The sequence below is a fragment of the Pseudophryne corroboree genome, chromosome 2, assembly GCF_028390025.1.
Source record: "Pseudophryne corroboree isolate aPseCor3 chromosome 2, aPseCor3.hap2, whole genome shotgun sequence".
Lineage (NCBI taxonomy): Eukaryota > Metazoa > Chordata > Amphibia > Anura > Myobatrachidae > Pseudophryne > Pseudophryne corroboree.
In genome coordinates this window covers 12,387,456-12,411,827 of record NC_086445.1, presented here as the reverse complement: position 1 = coordinate 12,411,827, position 24,372 = coordinate 12,387,456, and the positions used below count along the sequence as shown (strand labels likewise).

General features: G+C 51.7%; 1 protein-coding gene across 3 annotated transcripts in view; it reads left to right on the top strand.

Annotated features, from left to right (window-relative positions):
* The window catches only part of CNGA4 (cyclic nucleotide gated channel subunit alpha 4), a 47,593-nt gene that overhangs the window by 1,501 nt on the left and 21,720 nt on the right, over positions 1–24,372 (top strand). The window contains exon 2 of one of the 3 annotated variants that reach the window (XM_063956934.1): positions 17,782–17,889. In XM_063956934.1, coding sequence (XP_063813004.1) covers positions 17,782–17,889 — 108 coding nt within the window. Of the gene's footprint in view, positions 1–17,781; positions 17,890–23,247; positions 23,527–24,372 lie in introns of those variants that run through there. The other 2 variants (XM_063956935.1, XM_063956936.1) reach the window with 2 other exon arrangements.

The following is a 24,372-nucleotide window of genomic DNA, read 5'->3' as shown; positions in this document are numbered from 1 at the left end:
TAGAGGTACTGAGATCAGAGGCAGGGGGACTGAGACCAGAGATAGGGACTGAGACTAGAGAGTAGAGGTACTGAGATCAGAGGCAGGGGGACTGAGACCAGAGATAGGGACTGAGACGAGAGAGTAGAGGTACTGAGATCAGAGACAGGGGGACTGAGACCAGAGATAGAGACTGAGACTAGAGAGTAGAGGTACTGAGATCAGAGGCAGGGGGACTGAGACCAGAGATAGAGACTGAGACTAGAGAGTAGAGGTACTGAGATCAGAGACAGGGGGACTGAGACCAGAGATAGAGACTGAGACTAGAGAGTAGAGGTACTGAGATCAGAGACAGGGGGACTGAGACCAGAGATAGAGACTGAGACTAGAGAGTAGAGGTACTGAGATCAGAGACAGGGGGACTGAGACCAGAGATAGAGACTGAGACTAGAGAGTAGAGGAACTGAGATCAGAGACAGGGGGACTGAGACCAGACACAGAGGGACTGAGACTAGAGACAGAGGGACTGAGACTAGAGGTACTGAGATCAGAGGCAGGGGAACTGAGACCAGAGATAGGGACTGAGACTAGAGAGTAGAGGTACTGAGATCAGAGGCAGGGGTACTGAGACCAGAGATAGGGACTGAGACTAGAGAGTAGAGGTACTGAGATCAAAGACAGGGGGACTAAGACTAGAGGTACTGAGATCAGAGACAGTGGGACTGAGACCAGACACAGAGGGAATGAGACTAGAGACAGATGGACTGAGACTAGAGACAGAGGGACTGAGACTAGAGGTACTGAGACTAGAGACAGAGGCACTGAGACTAGAGACAGAGGGACTGAGACTAGAGACAGAGGCACTGAGACTAGAGACAGAGGCACTGAGACTAGAGATAGAGGGACTGAGACTAGAGATAGAGGCACTGAGACTAGAGACAGAGGGACTGAGACTAGAGGTACTGAGACTAGAGACAGAGGGACTGAGACTAGAGACAGAGGGACTGAGACCAGACACAGAGGGACTGAGACTAGAGGTACTGAGACTAGAGACAGAGGGACTGAGACTAGAGGTACTGAGATCAGAGGCAGGGGAACTGAGACCAGAGATAGGGACTGAAACTAGAGAGTAGAGGTACTGAGATCAGAGGCAGGGGGACTGAGACCAGAGATAGGGATTGAGACTAGAGAGTATAGGTACTGAGATCAGAGGCAAGGGGACTGAGACTAGAGATAGGGACTGAGACTAGAGACTAGAGGTACTGAGATCAGAGGCAGGGGGACTGAGACCAGAGATAGGGACTGAGACTAGAGAGTAGAGGTACTGAGATCAGAGGCAGGGGGACTGAGACCAGAGATAGAGACTGAGACTAGAGAGTAGAGGTACTGAGATCAGAGGCAGGGGGACTGAGACCAGAGATAGGGACTGAGACTAGAGAGTAGAGGTACTGAGATCAGAGGCAGGGGGACTGAGACCAGAGATAGGGACTGAGACTAGAGAGTAGAGTTACTGAGATCAGAGGCAGGGGGACTGAGACCAGGGCTAGGGACTGAGACTAGAGAGTAGAGGTACTGAGATCAGAGGCAGGGGGACTGAGACCAGAGATAGGGACTGAGACGAGAGAGTAGAGGTACTGAGATCAGAGACAGGGGGACTGAGACCAGAGATAGAGACTGAGACTAGAGAGTAGAGGTACTGAGATCAGAGGCAGGGGGACTGAGACCAGAGATAGAGACTGAGACTAGAGAGTAGAGGTACTGAGATCAGAGGCAGGGGGACTGAGACCAGAGATAGGGACTGAGACTAGAGAGTAGAGGTACTGAGATCAGAGGCAGGGGGACTGAGACCAGAGATAGGGACTGAGACTAGAGAGTAGAGGTACTGAGATCAGAGGCAGGGGGACTGAGACCAGAGATAGGGACTGAGACTAGAGAGTAGAGGTACTGAGATCAGAGGCAGGGGTACTGAAACCAGAGATAGAGACTGAGACTAGTGGTACTGAGACTAGAGACAGAGGGACTGAGACTAGAGACAGATGGACTGAGACCAGACACAGAGGGACTGAGACTAGAGGTACTGAGACTAGAGATAGAGGTACTGAGACTAGAGACAGAGGCACTGAGACTAGAGACAGAGGGACTGAGACTAGAGACAGAGGCACTGAGACTAGAGACAGAGGCACTGAGACTAGAGATAGAGGGACTGAGACTAGAGATAGAGGCACTGAGACTAGAGACAGAGGGACTGAGACTAGAGATAGAGGCACTGAGACTAGAGACAGAGGCACTGAGACTAGAGATAGAGGGACTGTGACTAGAGAGTAGAGGTACTGAGATCAGAGGCAGGGGTACTGAAACCAGAGATAGAGACTGAGACTAGTGGTACTGAGACTAGAGACAGAGGGACTGAGACTAGAGACAGATGGACTGAGACCAGACACAGAGGGACTGAGACTAGAGGTACTGAGACTAGAGATAGAGGTACTGAGACTAGAGACAGAGGCACTGAGACTAGAGACAGAGGGACTGAGACTAGAGACAGAGGCACTGAGACTAGAGACAGAGGCACTGAGACTAGAGATAGAGGGACTGAGACTAGAGATAGAGGCACTGAGACTAGAGACAGAGGGACTGAGACTAGAGACAGAGGCACTGAGACTAGAGACAGAGGCACTGAGACTAGAGATAGAGGGACTGAGACTAGAGATAGAGGCACTGAGACTAGAGATAGAGGCACTGAGACTAGAGACAGAGGCACTGAGACTAGAGATAGAGGGACTGTGACTAGAGATAGAGGCACTGAGACTAGAGATAGAGGGACTGAGACTAGAGATAGAGGCACTGAGACTAGAGACAGAAGCACTGAGACTAGAGATAGAGGGACTGAGACTAGAGATAGAGGCACTGAGACTAGAGACAGAGGGACTGAGACTAGAGATAGAGGCACTGAGACTAGAGACAGAGGCACTGAGACTAGAGATAGAGGGACTGTGACTAGAGATAGAGGCACTGAGACTAGAGATAGAGGGACTGAGACTAGAGATAGAGGCACTGAGACTAGAGACAGAAGCACTGAGACTAGAGATAGAGGGACTGAGACTAGAGATAGAGGCACTGAGACTAGATACAGAGGAACTGAGACTAGAGACAGAGGCACTGAGACTAGAGACAGAGGCACTGAGACTAGAGAGAGAAGGACTGATACTAGAGATACAGTGATGGTGGAAAGATAAAGTGTATGAGTGTGCAGTGTAGGGATGGAGTCTGTGGTGTAGGGATGAGTGTGCAGTGTAAGGATGGAGTTTGTGGTGTAGGGATGAGTGTGCAGTGTAGGGATGGAGTCTGTGGTGTAGGGATGAGTGTGCAGTGTAAGGATGGAGTTTGTGGTGTAGGGATAAGTGTGCAGTGTAGGGATGGAGTCTGTGGTGTAGCGATGAGTGTGCAGTGTAAGGATCGAGTTTGTGGTGTAGGGATGAGTGTGCAGTGTAGGGATGGAGTTTGTGGTGTAGGGATGAGTGTGCAGTGTAGGGATGGAGTTTGTGGTGTAGGGATGAGTGTGCAGTGTAGGGATGGAGTCTGTGGTGTAGGGATGAGTGTGCAGTGTAGGGATGGAGTCTGTGGTGTAGGGATGAGTGTGCAGTGTAGGGATGGAGTCTGTGGTGTAGGGATGAGTGTGCAGTGTAGGGATGGAGTCTGTGGTGTAGGGATGAGTGTGCAGTGTAGGGATGGAGTCTGTGGTGTAGGGATGAGTGTGCAGTGTAAGGATGGAGTTTGTGGTGTAGGGATGAGTGTGCAGTGTAGGGATGGAGTTTGTGGTGTAGGGATGAGTGTGCAGTGTAAGGATGGAGTTTGTGGTGTAGGGATGAGTGTGCAGTGTAAGGATGGAGTTTGTGGTGTAGGGATGAGTGTGCGGTGTAGGGATGGAGTTTGTGGTGTAGGGATGAGTGTGCAGTGTAGGGATGGAGTTTGTGGTGTAGGGATGAGTGTGCAGTGTAGGGATGGAGTCTGTGGTGTAGGGATGAGTGTGCAGTGTAAGGATGGAGTTTGTGGTGTAGGGATGAGTGTGCAGTGTAGGGATGGAGTTTGTGGTGTAGGGATGAGTGTGCAGTGTAATGATGGAGTTTGTGGTGTAGGGATGAGTGTGCAGTGTAAGGATGGAGTTTGTGGTGTAGGGATGAGTGTGCGGTGTAGGGATGGAGTTTGTGGTGTAGGGATGAGTGTGCAGTGTAGGGATGGAGTTTGTGGTGTAGGGATGAGTGTGCAGTGTAGGGATGGAGTCTGTGGTGTAGGGATGAGTGTGCGGTGTAGGGATGGAGTTTGTGGTGTAGCGATGAGTGTGCAGTGTAGGGATGGAGTCTGTGGTGTAGGGATGAGTGTGCAGTGTAGGGATGGAGTTTGTGGTGTAGGGATGAGTGTGCAGTGTAGGGATGGAGTTTGTGGTGTAGGGATGAGTGTGCAGTGTAGGGATGGAGTTTGTGGTGTAGGGATGAGTGTGCAGTGTAGGGATGGAGTCTGTGGTGTAGGGATGGAGTTTGTGGTGTAGGGATGAGTGTGCAGTGTAGGGATGGAGTTTGTGGTGTAGGGATGAGTGTGCAGTGTAGGGATGGAGTCTGTGGTGTAGGGATGAGTGTGCAGTGTAGGGATGGAGTATGTGGTGTAGGGATGAGTGTGCGGTGTAGGGATGGAGTTTGTGGTGTAGGGATGAGTGTGCAGTGTAGGGATGGAGTCTGTGGTGTAGGGATGAGTGTGCAGTGTAGGGATGGAGTTTGTGGTGTAGGGATGAGTGTGCAGTGTAGGGATGGAGTTTGTGGTGTAGGGATGAATGTGCAGTGTAAGGATGGAGTTTGTGTTGTAGGGATGAGTGTACAGTGTAAGGATGGAGTTTGTGGTGTAGGGATGAGTGTGCGGTGTAGGGATGGAGTTTGTGGTGTAGGGATGAGTGTGCAGTGTAGGGATGGAGTCTGTGGTGTAGGGATGAGTGTGCAGTGTAGGGATGAGTGTGCAGTGTAGGGATGGAGTCTGTGGTGTAGGGATGAGTGTGCGGTGTAGGGATGGAGTTTGTGGTGTAGGGATGAGTGTGCAGTGTAGGGATGGAGTCTGTGGTGTAGGGATGAGTGTGCAGTGTAGGGATGGAGTTTGTGGTGTAGGGATGAGTGTGCAGTGTAGGGATGAGTGTGCAGTGTAGGGATGGAGGGGGTCATTCCGAATTGTTCGCTCGCAAGCGGATTTTAGCAGATTTGCTCATGCTAAGCCGCCGCCTACTAGGAGTGAATCTTAGCATCTTAAAATTGCGAACGATGTATTCGCAATATTGCGATTACACACCTCGTAGCAGTTTCTGAGTAGCTCCAGACTTACTCGGCATCTGCGATCATTTCAGTGCTTGTCGTTCCTGGTTTGACGTCACAAACACACCCAGCGTTCGCCCAGACACTCCCCCGTTTCTCCGGCCACTCCTGCGTTTTTTCCGGAAACTGTAGCGTTTTTTCACACACGCCCATAAAACGGCCTGTTTCCGCCCAGTAACACCCATTTCCTGTCAATCACATTACGATCGCCAGAACGAAGAAAAAGCCGTGAGTAAAAATCCTAACTGCATAGCAAATTTACTTGGCGCAGTCGCAGTGCGGACATTGCGCATGCGCATTAAGCGGAAAATCGCTGCGATGCGAAGATCTTTACCGAGCGAACAACTCGGAATGACCCCCGGAGTCTGTGGTGTAGAGATGAGTGTGCAGTGTAGGGATGGAGTTTGTGGTGTAGGGATGAGTGTGCAGTGTAGGGATGGAGTTTGTGGTGTAGGGATGAGTGTGCAGTGTAGGGATGGAGTCTGTGGTGTAGGGATGAGTGTGCAGTGTAGGGATGGAGTCTGTGGTGTAGGGATGAGAATGCGGTGTAGGGATGGAGTTTGTGGTGTAGGGATGAGTGTGCAGTGTAGGGATGGAGTCTGTGGTGTAGGGATGAGTGTCCAGTGTAGGGATGGAGTCTGTGGTGTAGGGATGAGTGTGCAGTGTAGGGATGGAGTCTGTGGTGTAGGGATGAGAATGCGGTGTAGGGATGGAGTTTGTGGTGTAGGGATGAGTGTGCAGTGTAGGGATGGAGTCTGTGGTGTAGGGATGAGTGTGCAGTGTAGGGATGGAGTTTGTGGTGTAGGGATGAGTGTGCAGTGTAGGGATGGAGTTTGTGGTGTAGGGATGAGTGTGCAGTGTAAGGATGGAGTTTGTGGTGTAGGGATGAGTGTGCAGTGTAAGGATGGAGTTTGTGGTGTAGGGATGAGTGTGCAGTGTAGGGATGGAGTTTGTGGTGTAGGGATGAGTGTGCGGTGTAGGGATGGAGTTTGTGGTGTAGGGAGGAGTGTGCAGTGTAGGGATGGAGTCTGTGGTGTAGGGATGAGTGTGCAGTGTAGGGATGGAGTCTGTGGTGTAGGGATGAGTGTGCAGTGTAGGGATGGAGTCTGTGGTGTAGGGATGAGTGTGCGGTGTAGGGATGGAGTTTGTGGTGTAGGGATGAGTGTGCGGTGTAGGGATGGAGTCTGGGGTGTAGGGATGAGTGTGCAGTGTAGGGATGGAGTTAGTGGTGTAGGGATGAGTGTGCAGTGTAGGGATGGAGTTTGTGGTGTAGGGATGAGTGTGCAGTGTAGGGATGGAGTCTGTGGTGTAGGGATGAGTGTGCAGTGTAGGGATGGAGTTTGTGGTGTAGGGATGAGTGTGCAGTGTAGGGATGGAGCTTGTGGTGTAGGGATGAGTGTGCAGTGTAGGGATGGAGTCTGTGGTGTAGGGATGAGTGTGCAGTGTAGGGATGGAGTCTGTGGTGTAGGGATGAGTGTGCAGTGTCTGGATGGAGTCTGTGGTGTAGGGATGAGTGTGCGGTGTAGGGATGGAGTTTGTGGTGTAGGGATGACTGTGCAGTGTAAGGATGGAGTTTGTGGTGTAGGGATGAGTGTGCAGTGTAGGGATGGAGTCTGTGGTGTAGGGATGAGTGTGCAGTGTATGGATGGAGTTTGTGGTGTAGGGATGAGTGTGCAGTGTAGGGATGTAGTCTGTGGTGTAGGGATGAGTGTGCAGTGTAGGGATGGAGTTTGTGGTGTAGGGATGCGTGTGCAGTGTATGGATGGAGTTTGTGGTGTAGGGATGAGTGTGCAGTGTAGGGATGGAGTTTGTGGTGTAGGGATGAGTGTGCAGTGTAGGGATGGAGTTTGTGGTGTAGGGATGAGTGTGCAGTGTATGGATGGAGTTTGTGGTGTAGGGATGAGTGTGCAGTGTAGGGATGGAGTTTGTGGTGTAGGGATGAGTGTGCAGTGTAGGGATGGAGTCTGTGGTGTAGCGATGAGTGTGCAGTGTAGGGATGGAGTTTGTGGTGTAGGGATGAGTGTGCAGTGTATGGATGGAGTTTGTGGTGTAGGGATGAGTGTGCAGTGTAGGGATGGAGTTTGTGGTGTAGGGATGAGTGTGCAGTGTAGGGATGGAGTTTGTGGTGTAGGGATGAGTGTGCAGTGTAGGGATGGAGTCTGTGGTGTAGGGATGAGTGTGCAGTGTAGGGATGGAGTTTGTGGTGTAGGGATGAGTGTGCAGTGTATGGATGGAGTTTGTGGTGTAGGGATGAGTGTGCAGTGTAGGGATGGAGTTTGTGGTGTAGGGATGAGTGTGCAGTGTAGGGATGGAGTTTGTGGTGTAGGGATGAGTGTGCAGTGTATGGATGGAGTTTGTGGTGTAGGGATGAGTGTGCAGTGTAGGGATGGAGTCTGTGGTGTAGGGATGAGTGTGCAGTGTAGGGATGGAGTCTGTGGTGTAGGGATGAGTGTGCAGTGTAGGGATGGAGTTTGTGGTGTAGGGATGAGTGTGCAGTGTATGGATGGAGTTTGTGGTGTAGGGATGAGTGTGCAGTGTAGGGATGAGTGTGCAGTGTAGGGATGGAGTCTGTGGTGTAGGGATGAGTGTGCAGTGTAGGGATGGAGTTTGTGGTGTAGGGATGAGTGTGCAGTGTAAGAATGGAGTTTGTGGTGTAGGGATGAGTGTGCAGTGTAGGGATGGAGTCTGTGGTGTAGGGATGAGTGTGCAGCGTAAGGATGGAGTTTGTGGTGTAGGGATGAGTGTGCAGTGTAGGGATGGAGTCTGTGGTGTAGGGATGAGTGTGCAGTGTAAGGATGGAGTTTGTGGTGTAGGGATGAGTGTGCAGTGTATGGATGGAGTTTGTGGTGTAGGGATGAGTGTGCAGTGTAGGGATGGAGTCTGTGGTGTAGGGATGAGTGTGCAGTGTAGGGATGGAGTCTGTGGTGTAGGGATGAGTGTGCAGTGTAGGGATGGAGTCTGTGGTGTAGGGATGAATGTGCAGTGTAAGGATGGAGTTTGTGGTGTAGGGATGAGTGTGCAGTGTAGGGATGGAGTCTGTGGTGTAGGGATGAGTGTGCAGTGTAGGGATGGAGTCTGTGGTGTAGGGATGAGTGTGCAGTGTAGGGATGGAGTCTGTGGTGTAGGGATGAGTGTGCAGTGTAGGGATGGAGTCTGTGGTGTAGGGATGAGTGTGCAGTGTAAGGATGGAGTTTGTGGTGTAGGAATGAGTGTGCAGTGTATGGATGGAGTTTGTGGTGTAGGGAAGAGTGTGCAGTGTAGGGATGGAGTTTGTGGTGTAGGGATGAGTGTGCAGTGTAGGGATGTAGTCTGTGGTGTAGGGATGAGTGTGCAGTGTAGGGATGGAGTTTGTGGTGTAGGGATGAGTGTGCAGTGTATGGATGGAGTTTGTGGTGTAGGGATGAGTGTGCAGTGTAGGGATGGAGTTTGTGGTGTAGGGATGAGTGTGCAGTGTAGGGATGGAGTTTGTGGTGTAGGGATGAGTGTGCAGTGTATGGATGGAGTTTGTGGTGTAGGGATGAGTGTGCAGTGTAGGGATGGAGTTTGTGGTGTAGGGATGAGTGTGCAGTGTAGGGATGGAGTCTGTGGTGTAGGGATGAGTGTGCAGTGTAGGGATGGAGTTTGTGGTGTAGGGATGAGTGTGCAGTGTATGGATGGAGTTTGTGGTGTAGGGATGAGTGTGCAGTGTAGGGATGGAGTCTGTGGTGTAGGGATGAGTGTGCAGTGTAAGGATGGAGTTTGTGGTGTAGGGATGAGTGTGCAGTGTATGGATGGAGTTTGTGGTGTAGGGATGAGTGTGCAGTGTAGGGATGGAGTCTGTGGTGTAGGGATGAGTGTGCAGTGTAGGGATGGAGTCTGTGGTGTAGGGATGAGTGTGCAGTGTAGGGATGGAGTCTGTGGTGTAGGGATGAATGTGCAGTGTAAGGATGGAGTTTGTGGTGTAGGGATGAGTGTGCAGTGTAGGGATGGAGTCTGTGGTGTAGGGATGAATGTGCAGTGTAAGGATGGAGTTTGTGGTGTAGGGATGAGTGTGCAGTGTAGGGATGGAGTCTGTGGTGTAGGGATGAGTGTGCAGTGTAGGGATGGAGTCTGTGGTGTAGGGATGAGTGTGCAGTGTAGGGATGGAGTCTGTGGTGTAGGGATGAGTGTGCAGTGTAGGGATGGAGTCTGTGGTGTAGGGATGAGTGTGCAGTGTAAGGATGGAGTTTGTGGTGTAGGGATGAGTGTGCAGTGTATGGATGGAGTTTGTGGTGTAGGGATGAGTGTGCAGTGTAGGGATGGAGTTTGTGGTGTAGGGATGAGTGTGCAGTGTAGGGATGTAGTCTGTGGTGTAGGGATGAGTGTGCAGTGTAGGGATGGAGTTTGTGGTGTAGGGATGAGTGTGCAGTGTATGGATGGAGTTTGTGGTGTAGGGATGAGTGTGCAGTGTAGGGATGGAGTTTGTGGTGTAGGGATGAGTGTGCAGTGTAGGGATGGAGTTTGTGGTGTAGGGATGAGTGTGCAGTGTAGGGATGGAGTTTGTGGTGTAGGGATGAGTGTGCAGTGTCTGGATGGAGTTTGTGGTGTAGGGATGAGTGTGCAGTGTAGGGATGGAGTTTGTGGTGTAGGGATGAGTGTGCAGTGTAGGGATGGAGTCTGTGGTGTAGGGATGAGTGTGCAGTGTAGGGATGGAGTTTGTGGTGTAGGGATGAGTGTGCAGTGTATGGATGGAGTTTGTGGTGTAGGGATGAGTGTGCAGTGTAGGGATGGAGTTTGTGGTGTAGGGATGAGTGTGCAGTGTAAGGATGGAGTTTGTGGTGTAGGGATGAGTGTGCAGTGTAGGGATGGAGTCTGTGGTGTAGGGATGAGTGTGCAGTGTAGGGATGGAGTTTGTGGTGTAGGGATGAGTGTGCAGTGTATGGATGGAGTTTGTGGTGTAGGGATGAGTGTGCAGTGTAGGGATGGAGTTTGTGGTGTAGGGATGAGTGTGCAGTGTAGGGATGGAGTTTGTGGTGTAGGGATGAGTGTGCAGTGTATGGATGGAGTTTGTGGTGTAGGGATGAGTGTGCAGTGTAGGGATGGAGTTTGTGGTGTAGGGATGAGTGTGCAGTGTAGGGATGGAGTCTGTGGTGTAGGGATGAGTGTGCAGTGTAGGGATGGAGTTTGTGGTGTAGGGATGAGTGTGCAGTGTAGGGATGGAGTTTGTGGTGTAGGGATGAGTGTGCAGTGTATGGATGGAGTTTGTGGTGTAGGGATGAGTGTGCAGTGTAGGGATGGAGTTTGTGGTGTTGGGATGAGTGTGCAGTGTAGGGATGGAGTTTGTGGTGTAGGGATGAGTGTGCAGTGTAGGGATGGAGTTTGTGGTGTAGGGATGAGTGTGCAGTGTATGGATGGAGTTTGTGGTGTAGGGATGAGTGTGCAGTGTAGGGATGGAGTTTGTGGTGTAGGGATGAGTGTGCAGTGTAGGGATGGAGTTTGTGGTGTAGGGATGAGTGTGCAGTGTATGGATGGAGTTTGTGGTGTAGGGATGAGTGTGCAGTGTAGGGATGGAGTTTGTGGTGTAGGGATGAGTGTGCAGTGTATGGGATGGAATCTGTGGTGTAGCGATGAGTGTGCAGTGTAGGGATGGAGTTTGTGGTGTAGGGATGAGTGTGCAGTGTATGGATGGAGTTTGTGGTGTAGGGATGAGTGTGCAGTGTAGGGATGAGTTTGTGGTGTAGGGATGAGTGTGCAGTGTAGGGATGGAGTTTGTGGTGTAGGGATGAGTGTGCAGTGTAGGGATGGAGTCTGTGGTGTAGGGATGAGTGTGCAGTGTAGGGATGGAGTTTGTGGTGTAGGGATGAGTGTGCAGTGTATGGATGGAGTTTGTGGTGTAGGGATGAGTGTGCAGTGTAGGGATGGAGTTTGTGGTGTAGGGATGAGTGTGCAGTGTAGGGATGGAGTTTGTGGTGTAGGGATGAGTGTGCAGTGTATGGATGGAGTTTGTGGTGTAGGGATGAGTGTGCAGTGTAGGGATGGAGTCTGTGGTGTAGGGATGAGTGTGCAGTGTAGGGATGGAGTCTGTGGTGTAGGAATGAGTGTGCAGTGTAGGGATGGAGTTTGTGGTGTAGGGATGAGTGTGCAGTGTATGGATGGAGTTTGTGGTGTAGGGATGAGTGTGCAGTGTAGGGATGAGTGTGCAGTGTAGGGATGGAGTCTGTGGTGTAGGGATGAGTGTGCAGTGTAGGGATGGAGTCTGTGGTGTAGGGATGAGTGTGCAGTGTAGGGATGGAGTTTGTGGTGTAGGGATGAGTGTGCAGTGTATGGATGGAGTTTGTGGTGTAGGGATGAGTGTGCAGTGTAGGGATGGAGTCTGTGGTGTAGGGATGAGTGTGCAGTGTAGGGATGGAGTCTGTGGTGTAGGGATGAGTGTGCAGTGTAGGGATGGAGTTTGTGGTGTAGGGATGAGTGTGCAGTGTAGGGATGGAGTTTGTGGTGTAGGGATGAGTGTGCAGTGTAGGGATGGAGTTTGTGGTGTAGGGATGAGTGTGCAGTGTAGGGATGGAGTTTGTGGTGTAGGGATGAGTGTGCAGTGTAGGATGGAGTTTGTGGTGTAGGGATGAGTGTGCAGTGTAGGGATGGAGTCTGTGGTGTAGGGATGAGTGTGCAGTGTAGGGATGGAGTCTGTGGTGTAGGGATGAGTGTGCAGTGTATGGATGGAGTTTGTGGTGTAGGGATGAGTGTGCAGTGTAGGGATGAGTGTGCAGTGTAGGGATGGAGTCTGTGGTGTAGGGATGAAGTGTGCAGTGTAGGGATGGAGTTTGTGGTGTAGGGATGAGTGTGCAGTGTAAGAATGGAGTTTGTGGTGTAGGGATGAGTGTGCAGTGTAGGGATGGAGTCTGTGGTGTAGGGATGAGTGTGCAGCGTAAGGATGGAGTTTGTGGTGTAGGGATGAGTGTGCAGTGTAGGGATGGAGTCTGTGGTGTAGGGATGAGTGTGCAGTGTAAGGATGGAGTTTGTGGTGTAGGGATGAGTGTGCAGTGTATGGATGGAGTTTGTGGTGTAGGGATGAGTGTGCAGTGTAGGGATGGAGTCTGTGGTGTAGGGATGAGTGTGCAGTGTAGGGATGGAGTCTGTGGTGTAGGGATGAATGTGCAGTGTAAGGATGGAGTTTGTGGTGTAGGGATGAGTGTGCAGTGTAGGGATGGAGTCTGTGGTGTAGGGATGAGTGTGCAGTGTAGGGATGGAGTCTGTGGTGTAGGGATGAGTGTGCAGTGTAGGGATGGAGTCTGTGGTGTAGGGATGAGTGTGCAGTGTAGGGATGGAGTCTGTGGTGTAGGGATGAGTGTGCAGTGTAAGGATGGAGTTTGTGGTGTAGGGATGAGTGTGCAGTGTATGGATGGAGTTTGTGGTGTAGGGAAGAGTGTGCAGTGTAGGGATGGAGTTTGTGGTGTAGGGATGAGTGTGCAGTGTAGGGATGTAGTCTGTGGTGTAGGGATGAGTGTGCAGTGTAGGGATGGAGTTTGTGGTGTAGGGATGAGTGTGCAGTGTATGGATGGAGTTTGTGGTGTAGGGATGAGTGTGCAGTGTAGGGATGGAGTTTGTGGTGTAGGGATGAGTGTGCAGTGTAGGGATGGAGTTTGTGGTGTAGGGATGAGTGTGCAGTGTATGGATGGAGTTTGTGGTGTAGGGATGAGTGTGCAGTGTAGGGATGGAGTTTGTGGTGTAGGGATGAGTGTGCAGTGTAGGGATGGAGTCTGTGGTGTAGGATGAGTGTGCAGTGTAGGGATGGAGTTTGTGGTGTAGGGATGAGTGTGCAGTGTATGGATGGAGTTTGTGGTGTAGGGATGAGTGTGCAGTGTAGGGATGGAGTCTGTGGTGTAGGGATGAGTGTGCAGTGTAAGGATGGAGTTTGTGGTGTAGGGATGAGTGTGCAGTGTATGGATGGAGTTTGTGGTGTAGGGATGAGTGTGCAGTGTAGGGATGGAGTCTGTGGTGTAGGGATGAGTGTGCAGTGTAGGGATGGAGTCTGTGGTGTAGGGATGAGTGTGCAGTGTAGGGATGGAGTCTGTGGTGTAGGGATGAATGTGCAGTGTAAGGATGGAGTTTGTGGTGTAGGGATGAGTGTGCAGTGTAGGGATGGAGTTTGTGGTGTAGGGATGAGTGTGCAGTGTAGGGATGGAGTCTGTGGTGTAGGGATGAGTGTGCAGTGTAGGGATGGAGTCTGTGGTGTAGGGATGAGTGTGCAGTGTAGGGATGGAGTCTGTGGTGTAGGGATGAGTGTGCAGTGTAAGGATGGAGTTTGTGGTGTAGGGATGAGTGTGCAGTGTATGGATGGAGTTTGTGGTGTAGGGATGAGTGTGCAGTGTAGGGATGGAGTTTGTGGTGTAGGGATGAGTGTGCAGTGTAGGGATGTAGTCTGTGGTGTAGGGATGAGTGTGCAGTGTAGGGATGGAGTTTGTGGTGTAGGGATGAGTGTGCAGTGTATGGATGGAGTTTGTGGTGTAGGATGAGTGTGCAGTGTAGGGATGGAGTTTGTGGTGTAGGGATGAGTGTGCAGTGTAGGGATGGAGTTTGTGGTGTAGGGATGAGTGTGCAGTGTAGGGATGGAGTTTGTGGTGTAGGGATGAGTGTGCAGTGTAGGGATGGAGTTTGTGGTGTAGGGATGAGTGTGCAGTGTCTGGATGGAGTTTGTGGTGTAGGGATGAGTGTGCAGTGTAGGGATGGAGTTTGTGGTGTAGGGATGAGTGTGCAGTGTAGGGATGGAGTCTGTGGTGTAGGGATGAGTGTGCAGTGTAGGGATGGAGTTTGTGGTGTAGGGATGAGTGTGCAGTGTATGGATGGAGTTTGTGGTGTAGGGATGAGTGTGCAGTGTATGGATGGAGTTTGTGGTGTAGGGATGAGTGTGCAGTGTAGGGATGGAGTTTGTGGTGTAGGGATGAGTGTGCAGTGTAGGGATGGAGTCTGTGGTGTAGGGATGAGTGTGCAGTGTAGGGATGGAGTTTGTGGTGTAGGGATGAGTGTGCAGTGTCTGGATGGAGTTTGTGGTGTAGGGATGAGTGTGCAGTGTAGGGATGGAGTTTGTGGTGTAGGGATGAGTGTGCAGTGTAGGGATGGAGTCTGTGGTGTAGGGATGAGTGTGCAGTGTAGGGATGGAGTTTGTGGTGTAGGGATGAGTGTGCAGTGTATGGATGGAGTTTGTGGTGTAGGGATGAGTGTGCAGTGTATGGATGGAGTTTGTGGTGTAGGGATGAGTGTGCAGTGTAAGGATGGAGTTTGTGGTGTAGGGATGAGTGTGCAGTGTAGGGATGGAGTCTGTGGTGTAGGGATGAGTGTGCAGTGTAGGGATGGAGTTTGTGGTGTAGGGATGAGTGTGCAGTGTATGGATTGGAGTTTGTGGTGTAGGGATGAGTGTGCAGTGTAGGGATGGAGTTTGTGGTGTAGGGATGAGTGTGCAGTGTAGGGATGGAGTTTGTGGTGTAGGGATGAGTGTGCAGTGTATGGATGGAGTTTGTGGTGTAGGGATGAGTGTGCAGTGTAGGGATGGAGTTTGTGGTGTAGGGATGAGTGTGCAGTGTAGGGATGGAGTCTGTGGTGTAGGGATGAGTGTGCAGTGTAGGGATGGAGTTTGTGGTGTAGGGATGAGTGTGCAGTGTAGGGATGGAGTTTGTGGTGTAGGGATGAGTGTGCAGTGTATGGATGGAGTTTGTGGTGTAGGGATGAGTGTGCAGTGTAGGGATGGAGTTTGTGGTGTAGGGATGAGTGTGCAGTGTAGGGATGGAGTTTGTGGTGTAGGGATGAGTGTGCAGTGTAGGGATGGAGTTTGTGGTGTAGGGATGAGTGTGCAGTGTATGGATGGAGTTTGTGGTGTAGGGATGAGTGTGCAGTGTAGGGATGGAGTTTGTGGTGTAGGGATGAGTGTGCAGTGTAGGGATGGAGTCTGTGGTGTAGGGATGAGTGTGCAGTGTAGGGATGGAGTTTGTGTGTAGGGATGAGTGTGCAGTGTAGGGATGGAGTTTGTGGTGTAGGGATGAGTGTGCAGTGTATGGATGGAGTTTGTGGTGTAGGGATGAGTGTGCAGTGTAGGGATGGAGTTTGTGGTGTAGGGATGAGTGTGCAGTGTATGGATGGAGTTTGTGGTGTAGGGATGAGTGTGCAGTGTAGGGATGAGTTTGTGGTGTAGGGGATGAGTGTGCAGTGTATGGATGGAGTTTGTGGTGTAGGGATGAGTGTGCAGTGTAGGGATGGAGTTTGTGGTGTAGGGATGAGTGTGCAGTGTAGGGATGGAGTTTGTGGTGTAGGGATGAGTGTGCAGTGTAAGGATGGAGTTTGTGGTGTAGGGATGAGTGTGCAGTGTAGGGATGGAGTCTGTGGTGTAGGGATGAGTGTGCAGTGTAGGGATGGAGTTTGTGGTGTAGGGATGAGTGTGCAGTGTATGGATGAGTTTGTGGTGTAGGGATGAGTGTGCAGTGTAGGGATGGAGTTTGTGGTGTAGGGATGAGTGTGCAGTGTAAGGGATGGAGTTTGTGGTGTAGGGATGAGTGTGCAGTGTATGGGATGGAGTTTGTGGTGTAGGGATGAGTGTGCAGTGTAGGGATGGAGTTTGTGGTGTAGGGATGAGTGTGCAGTGTAGGGATGGAGTCTGTGGTGTAGGGATGAGTGTGCAGTGTAGGGATGGAGTTTGTGGTGTAGGGATGAGTGTGCAGTGTAGGGATGGAGTTTGTGGTGTAGGGATGAGTGTGCAGTGTATGGATGGAGTTTGTGGTGTAGGGATGAGTGTGCAGTGTAGGGATGGAGTTTGTGGTGTAGGGATGAGTGTGCAGTGTATGGATGGAGTTTGTGGTGTAGGGATGAGTGTGCAGTGTAGGGATGGAGTTTGTGGTGTAGGGATGAGTGTGCAGTGTATGGATGGAGTTTGTGGTGTAGGGATGAGTGTGCAGTGTAGGGATGGAGTTTGTGGTGTAGGGATGAGTGTGCAGTGTAGGGATGGAGTCTGTGGTGTAGGGATGAGTGTGCAGTGTAGGGATGGAGTTTGTGGTGTAGGGATGAGTGTGCAGTGTAGGGATGGAGTTTGTGGTGTAGGGATGAGTGTGCAGTGTAGGGATGGAGTTTGTGGTGTAGGGATGAGTGTGCAGTGTATGGATGGAGTTTGTGGTGTAGGGATGAGTGTGCAGTGTAGGGATGGAGTTTGTGGTGTAGGGATGAGTGTGCAGTGTATGGATGGAGTTTGTGGTGTAGGGATGAGTGTGCAGTGTAGGGATGGAGTTTGTGGTGTAGGGATGAGTGTGCAGTGTATGGATGGAGTTTGTGGTGTAGGGATGAGTGTGCAGTGTAGGGATGGAGTTTGTGGTGTAGGGATGAGTGTGCAGTGTAGGGATGGAGTTTGTGGTGTAGGGATGAGTGTGCAGTGTATGGATGGAGTTTGTGGTGTAGGGATGAGTGTGCAGTGTAGGGATGGAGTTTGTGGTGTAGGGATGAGTGTGCAGTGTAGGGATGGAGTCTGTGGTGTAGGGATGAGTGTGCAGTGTAGGGATGGAGTTTGTGGTGTAGGGATGAGTGTGCAGTGTAGGGATGGAGTTTGTGGTGTAGGGATGAGTGTGCAGTGTATGGATGGAGTTTGTGGTGTAGGGATGAGTGTGCAGTGTAGGGATGGAGTTTGTGGTGTAGGGATGAGTGTGCAGTGTATGGATGGAGTTTGTGGTGTAGGGATGAGTGTGCAGTGTAGGGATGGAGTTTGTGGTGTAGGGATGAGTGTGCAGTGTAGGGATGGAGTTTGTGGTGTAGGGATGAGTGTGCAGTGTATGGATGGAGTTTGTGGTGTAGGGATGAGTGTGCAGTGTAGGGATGGAGTTTGTGGTGTAGGGATGAGTGTGCAGTGTAGGGATGGAGTCTGTGGTGTAGGGATGAGTGTGCAGTGTAGGGATGGAGTTTGTGGTGTAGGGATGAGTGTGCAGTGTAGGGATGGAGTTTGTGGTGTAGGGATGAGTGTGCAGTGTATGGATGGAGTTTGTGGTGTAGGGATGAGTGTGCAGTGTAGGGATGGAGTTTGTGGTGTAGGGATGAGTGTGCAGTGTAGGGATGGAGTTTGTGGTGTAGGGATGAGTGTGCAGTGTAGGGATGGAGTCTGTGGTGTAGGGATGAGTGTGCAGTGTAGGGATGGAGTTTGTGGTGTAGGGATGAGTGTGCAGTGTAGGGATGGAGTTTGTGGTGTAGGGATGAGTGTGCAGTGTATGGATGGAGTTTGTGGTGTAGGGATGAGTGTGCAGTGTAGGGATGGAGTTTGTGGTGTAGGGATGAGTGTGCAGTGTAGGGATGGAGTTTGTGGTGTAGGGATGAGTGTGCAGTGTAGGGATGGAGTCTGTGGTGTAGGGATGAGTGTGCAGTGTAGGGATGGAGTTTGTGCATAATATCGCCTGGTGGTCATAATAATGTGGGTAATAGAGATAATGTAACTGATATAGAGGATTAGAGACTGATCTGATTGTTGTCCCTGCAGCACCCAGAAACGCGCCTGGATCCTGGACCCTGCAGGAGGCTGGTATTACACCTGGCTCAACATCATGGTGATTCCAGTGACGTACAATTGGGTCATCATCATCTGCAGGTAATATTAGGTATTGCTGGGCAGGAGCACAACGTTTCTGGAGGGAGGGGCACAATGTTTCTGGAGGGAGGAGCACAATGTTTCTGGAGGGAGGAGCACAATGTTGCTAGGGGAGGGCACAATGTTGCTAGGGGAGGGCACAATGTTGCTGGGGGGGGGGGTGGAGCAAAATGTTGCTGTGGAAAGGGTATAATGTTGTTGAGGGTTTGGGGGTAAATATTGCTAGTGATCCGAGTTGTTCGCAGCACAGCGATCAGGCTAAAAACCGTCATTTCTGCGCATGCACCGCAATGTGCAGGCGCGTCGTACAGGTACAATGAGCATCGTGGGTTTGCACAGAGTCTAACGGACATTCCTGTCGCACGGCTGCACGCAGGAAGATTGACAGGAAGAGGGCGTTTCTGGGTGTCAACTGACCGTTTTCAGGGAGTGCTTAGAAAAAAGCAGGCGTGCCAGGAAAAACGCAGGTGTGGCTGGGCGAACGCTGAGCGTGTTTGTGACATCAAATCCGGAACTGAATGGTCTGAAGTGATCACAAGCGCTGAGTAGGTTTTACGTTACTCTGCAACTACACAAAAACTTTTTGCAGACGCTCTGCGATAAAACGTTCGCATTTCTGCTAAGCTAAAATACACTCCCAGTGGGAGGCGGCATAGCGTTTGCACGGCTGCTAAAAACTGCTAGCGAGCGATCAACTCGGAATGACCCTCTTGTGTTTGCAGTTTTGTGCACTGTGGATGGGGTGCAGTGCACAACAGTTGGCGGGGGGGGGGGGGGGTGTTTCATACCCTCCAACATTTTACACATATAGGGGGTCATTCCGACCCGATCGATCGCTGCAGTTGTTCGCAGCGCAGCGATTGGGTCGGAACTGCGCATGCCGGATGGCCGAAGGCCGTCGTTCCCTAGCGATCACCTCTGCCTGATTGACAGGTGAAGGCGGTCGCTGGGCGGGAGGGGGCGGCACTGCGGCGTTTGGCCGCTGTTTTGGGGGCACGGTCCGGCCAAAGCAGGCGTGGCCAGACCGAGCGGGGGGTGGGCCGCAGCAGCTGCATGACGCCACACGCAGCCGCTGCGACCAGGAGAAGCGACGAGCAACTCCTGGCCATCCACAGGAGTTGCGCTGGCCGGGAGTTACTCAACAAATACATAAGCATCGTCGCTGTGCGATGCTTTTGTACTTGTGCAGGGGGGGGGGGCGGACAGACATACGGGGCGACTAGCCCTGTGCTGGGCGTCCCCCCGCATGTCAGGGAAGATGATCGTAGCTGTGCTAAATATAGCACAGCTACGATCAACTCGGAATGACCCCCATAATCGGTTCAAATCCGATAAGGGGCGTGGTCAAAGGTAAAGTGTGCGTGGCCACGCCCCTTTTCCTATACTTTCAATGGGAATTTGGAGAGCCAAAGGGGGTCATTCTGAGTTGATCGCTCGCTAGCTACTTTTAGCAGCCGTGCAAACGCATTGTCGCCGCCCACGGGGGAGTGTATTTTCGCTTTGCAAGTGTGTGAACGCCTGTGCAGCCGAGCAGCCCTGTAGTTACTTATCCTGTGCGATGATTACAGCGATGAAGGTCCCGGAATTGACGTCAGACACCCACCCTGCAAACGCCCGGACACGTCTGCGTTTTCCCAAACACTCCCAGAAAACGGTCAGTTGACACCCACAAACGCCCTCTTTCTGTCACTCTCCTTGCGATCGGCTGTGCGAATGGAATCGTCGCTAGAAGCAGTGTAAAACAACGATGCTCTTTGTACCCGTACGCCATGTGTGCACATTGCGCCCCATATGCATGCGTAGTTTTGCCATTTTTTTAAATGATCGCTACGCAGCGAACATCGGCAGCTAGCGATCAACTCGGAATGACCCCCAAAAATCGGTACAGACCATAAAGAAAAGGTCCTGTAGCTGCTAAAAAGGTCCAGTTGGAGGGTATGGTGCTGTGCGCTGTGAATGGGGACTCTAGTGCACTGTTTATTGGGGGTTCTGTGTACTGCAGTTGGAGGGTGTCTTGTCCGGTGTGGATGGGTGGGGGGGGGGGGAATCCAGTGCACTTTGGGGTCTGTGTGGGAGTTACTGTACACTGTGCTGTGTGTGTGTGTGTGTGTGGGGGGGGGGGGGGGGGTCCTGTGCACTGTGAATGTGAGGGGTGGTGTTACCTGTGGGACTATTATATCGGAAGTATAGTGAGAGTCAGGGACACTAATACAGTTTAACAATCATTTATTTACAATATCATTGACAAGAATAAAAATATACTTATCCACGTTCCTTAAGGCAGTTATACCGGATGATCAGAGTCCGCGCATAGGGTGTGGTCCCAGGGAGCCTCCTGTCGCTGCGTAGCGCCTATGTCTTGTCAGTCACAGAAACTCTATTCCCTATCTCAGGTCTCAGTGGAGGCAGCTATCAGTCTGACGTGACCCTCTATTTAACCCAGAATTCTGGGCAGTGGTCAAGGGATCAGATCTCCATATACATGTTATTGGAGTCACTGGTACAATATTGTGAAATCTATTGTCGTATAGAATTCTAATTTAGGGCAAATAGCGTTATACTTCTGCGTTTTGTCCACAGATATCTAAGTCACTTGATCAAAGGTAAACATCTATTTGTGGACCACAAATAGATCTAATGTCTGGCCTATTATGTAACCCAAAAGGAGAACAATTTCTAATTAACATATTATAAAGAACAAACAGCTTGTTCCTACAAAGATGCACAATGAAAGTCTTACAACACAAATATATATGGCTGTGTGTACACATTTTATACATAAAAGACAATAGTTGGCTTTAGGTCAGAAATCAATACTGTTACAGGTGTGAGGGTGTGTGTGTGTGTGTGTGTGTGTGTGTGTGTGTGTGTGTGTGTGGGGGTTCTGTGAACCATGGCTGGAGAGGTCCTGTGCACTGTGAATGGGGTGAGGGGGTTCTGTGAACCACGGCTGGAGCGGTCCTGTGCACTGTGAATGGGTGGGGGGTTCTGTGACCCATGGCTGGAGAGGTCCTGTGCACTGTAAATGGGGTGGGGGGTTCTGTGAAGCATGGCTGGAGAGGTCCTGTGCACTGTGAATGGGGGTTCTGTGAACAATGGCTGGAGAGGTCCTGTGCACTGTGAGTGGGGGTTCTTTGAAGCATGGCTGGAGAGGTCCTGTGCACTGTGAATGGGGGTTCTGTGAAGCATGGCTGGAGAAGTCCTGTGCACTGTGAATGGGGGTTCTATGAAGAATGGCTGGAGAGGTCATGTGCACTGTGAATTGGGGTTCTGTGAGCCATGGCTGGAGAGGTCCTGTGCACTGTGAATGGGGGTTCTGTGAGCCATGGCTGGAGAGGTCCTGTGCACTGTGAATGGGGGTTCTGTGAACAATGGCTGGAGAGGTCCTGTGCACTGTGAATGGGGTGGGGGGTTCTGTGAAGCATGGCTGGAGAGGTCCTGTGTACTGTGAATGGGGGTTCTGTGAAGCATGGCTGGAGAGGTCCTGTGCACTGTGAATGGGGGTTCTGTGAAGCATGGCTGGAGAAGTCCTGTGCACTGTGAATGGGGGTTCTATGAAGAATGGCTGGAGAGGTCATGTGCACTGTGAATGGGGGTTCTGTGAGCCATGGCTGGAGAGGTCCTGTGCACTGTGAATGGGGGTTCTGTGAGCCATGGCTGGAGAGGTCCTGTGCACTGTGAATGGGGGTTCTGTGAACAATGGCTGGAGAGGTCCTGTGCACTGTGAATGGGGTGGGGGGTTCTGTGAAGCATGGCTGGAGAGGTCCTGTGTACTGTGAATGGGGGTTCTGTGAAGCATGGCTGGAGAGGTCCTGTGCACTGTGAATTGGGGTTCTGTGAGCCATGGCTGGAGAGGTCCTGTGCACTGTGAATGGGGGTTCTGTGAGCCATGGCTGGAGAGGTCCTGTGCACTGTGAATGGGGGTTCTGTGAACAATGGCTGGAGAGGTCCTGTGCACTGTGAATGGGGTGGGGGGTTCTGTGAAGCATGGCTGGAGAAGTCCTGTGTACTGTGAATGGGGGTTCTGTGAAGCATGGCTGGAAAGGTCCTGTGCACTGTGAATGGGGATTCTGCGATCCATGGCTGGAGAGGTCCTGTGCACTGTGAGTGGGGGTTCTGGAGAGGTCCTGTGCACTGTGAATGGGGGTTCTGTGAGCCATGGCTGGAAAGGTCCTGTGCACTGTGAATGGGGGTTCTGTGAACAATGGCTGGAGAGGTCCTGTGCACTGTGAATGGGGTGGGGGGTTCTGTGAAGCATGGCTGGAGAGGTCCTGTGTACTGTGAATGGGGGTTCTGTGAAGTATGGCTGGAGAGGTCCTGTGCACTGTGAATGGGGGTTCTGTGATCCATGGCTGGAGAGGTCCTGTGCACTGTGTCACAACTGAGGGCTGGTGCTGACCAGGGGGAAACCTCAGTTGTAGGGGCTGAGGTATAGGTGTACCTGGGAGGCAGTACAGGGTTCTTGGACATGCAGGGAACCTTTAGAACAAGTGCCCGAAGGCGTGACCACGAAAACAAGGGAAAGTTCAAAGGTTTATTAAACACAGTTCAGAGGAATACTGATGACTTGGTACAGGTAACAGGAATCACAGTTCAGAGAAATACTTGGGATGGATGACGGAACACCGATGGTGACTTGGAATCTATGACGGAACACCGATGGTTACTTTGGGATCGATGGCGGAACACCGATGGTTACTGGAGATCGATGGCGGAACACCGATGGAGACTTGGGGTCGATGGCGGAACACCGATGGAGACTTGGGGTCGATGGCGGAACACCGATGGAGACTTGGGGTCGATGGCGGAACACCGATGGAGACTTGGGGTCGATGGCGGAACACCGATGGAGACTTGGGGTCGATGGCGGAACACCGATGGAGACTTGGGGTCGATGGCGGAACACCGATGGAGACTTGGGGTCGATGGCGGAACACCGATGGAGACTTGGGGTCGATGGCGGAACACCGATGGAGACTTGGGGTCGATGGCGGAACACCGATGGAGACTTGGGGTCGATGGCGGAACACCGATGGAGACTTGGGGTCGATGGCGGAACACAGATGGAGACTTGGGATCGATGGCGGAACACCGATGGAGACTGGGGATCGATGGCGGAACACCGATGGTTACTGGCAGGGCAGGGCACCGCTGGAAGCTAGAAGCTGGAAGCCGGTCTTAGGTAACTGCCAGTCACAGGGTGCAATGTTGAGACACTGCAGAGTCAGGCTGTGCTGTAGAGAAAGTCCATGAGAGAACTGCACACTGGAATCACTGTAGACAATTGAAGCACTGACCTCTTTCCACCCCAGGAACAAGATATTTATACCAGCTGGGAAACAGGGATTGGCTGGCTGATTAAGCAGAGTCTAGAGTGCAGCTGCTGGGTAATTAGGTAGAAACCAGAGTGCAGCTGATTGGCTGAAAAGTAACATGTGATGAAAACAAACATGGCTGCGCCCATGTTTGAACTTGGAGGGAAAGACTGTTTGTAACTTGCATGTGAGCTTTAACCATGAAGCTGCCAGAATCACAGTGAAGAGATTTGAGACAATGAGATGCAGCGCGCTGCATGCAGACAGTGCAGATGGAATCCAGGCTTGGAACACTGGGACAGTCTCAGGAGGCATTTGGAAGGTAAATATTGATAAGGAACTACCTGGATCGTGACACACTGTGAGTGGGGGTTCTGTGATCCATGGCTGGAGAGGTCCTGTGCACTGTGAATGGGGGTTCTGTGATCCATGGCTGGAGAGGTCCTGTGCACTGTGAATGGGGGTTCTGTGATCCATGGCTGGAGAGGTCCTGTGCACTGTGAATGGGGGTTCTGGAGAGGTCCTGTGCACTGTGAATGGGGGTTCTGTGAACCATGGCTGGAGAGGTCCTGTGCACTGTGAATGGGGGTTCTGTGATCCATGGCTGGAGAGGTCCTGTGCACTGTGAGTGGGGGTTCTGTGATCCATGGCTGGAGAGGTCCTGTGCACTGTGAGTGGGGGTTCTGGAAAGGTCCTGTGCGCTGTGAATGGGGGTTCTGTGATCCATGGCTGGAGAGGTCCTGTGCACTGTGAGTGGGGGTTCTGGAGAGGTCCTGTGCACTGTGAATGGGGGTTCTGTGATCCATGGCTGGAGAGGTCCTGTGCACTGTGAGTGGGGGTTCTGGAGAGGTCCTGTGCACTGTGAATGGGGGTTCTGTGAACCATGGCTGGAGAGGTCCTGTGCACTGTGAATGGGGGTTCTGTGATCCATGGCTGGAGAGGTCCTGTGCACTGTGAGTGGGGGTTCTGTGATCGATGGCTGGAGAGGTCCTGTGCACTGTGAGTGGGGGTTCTGGAAAGGTCCTGTGCACTGTGAATGGGGGTTCTGTGATCCATGGCTGGAGAGGTCCTGTGCACTGTGAGTGGGGGTTCTGGAGAGGTCCTGTGCACTGTGAATGGGGTTTCTGTGATCCATGGCTGGATAGGTCCTGTGCACTGTGAGTGGGGG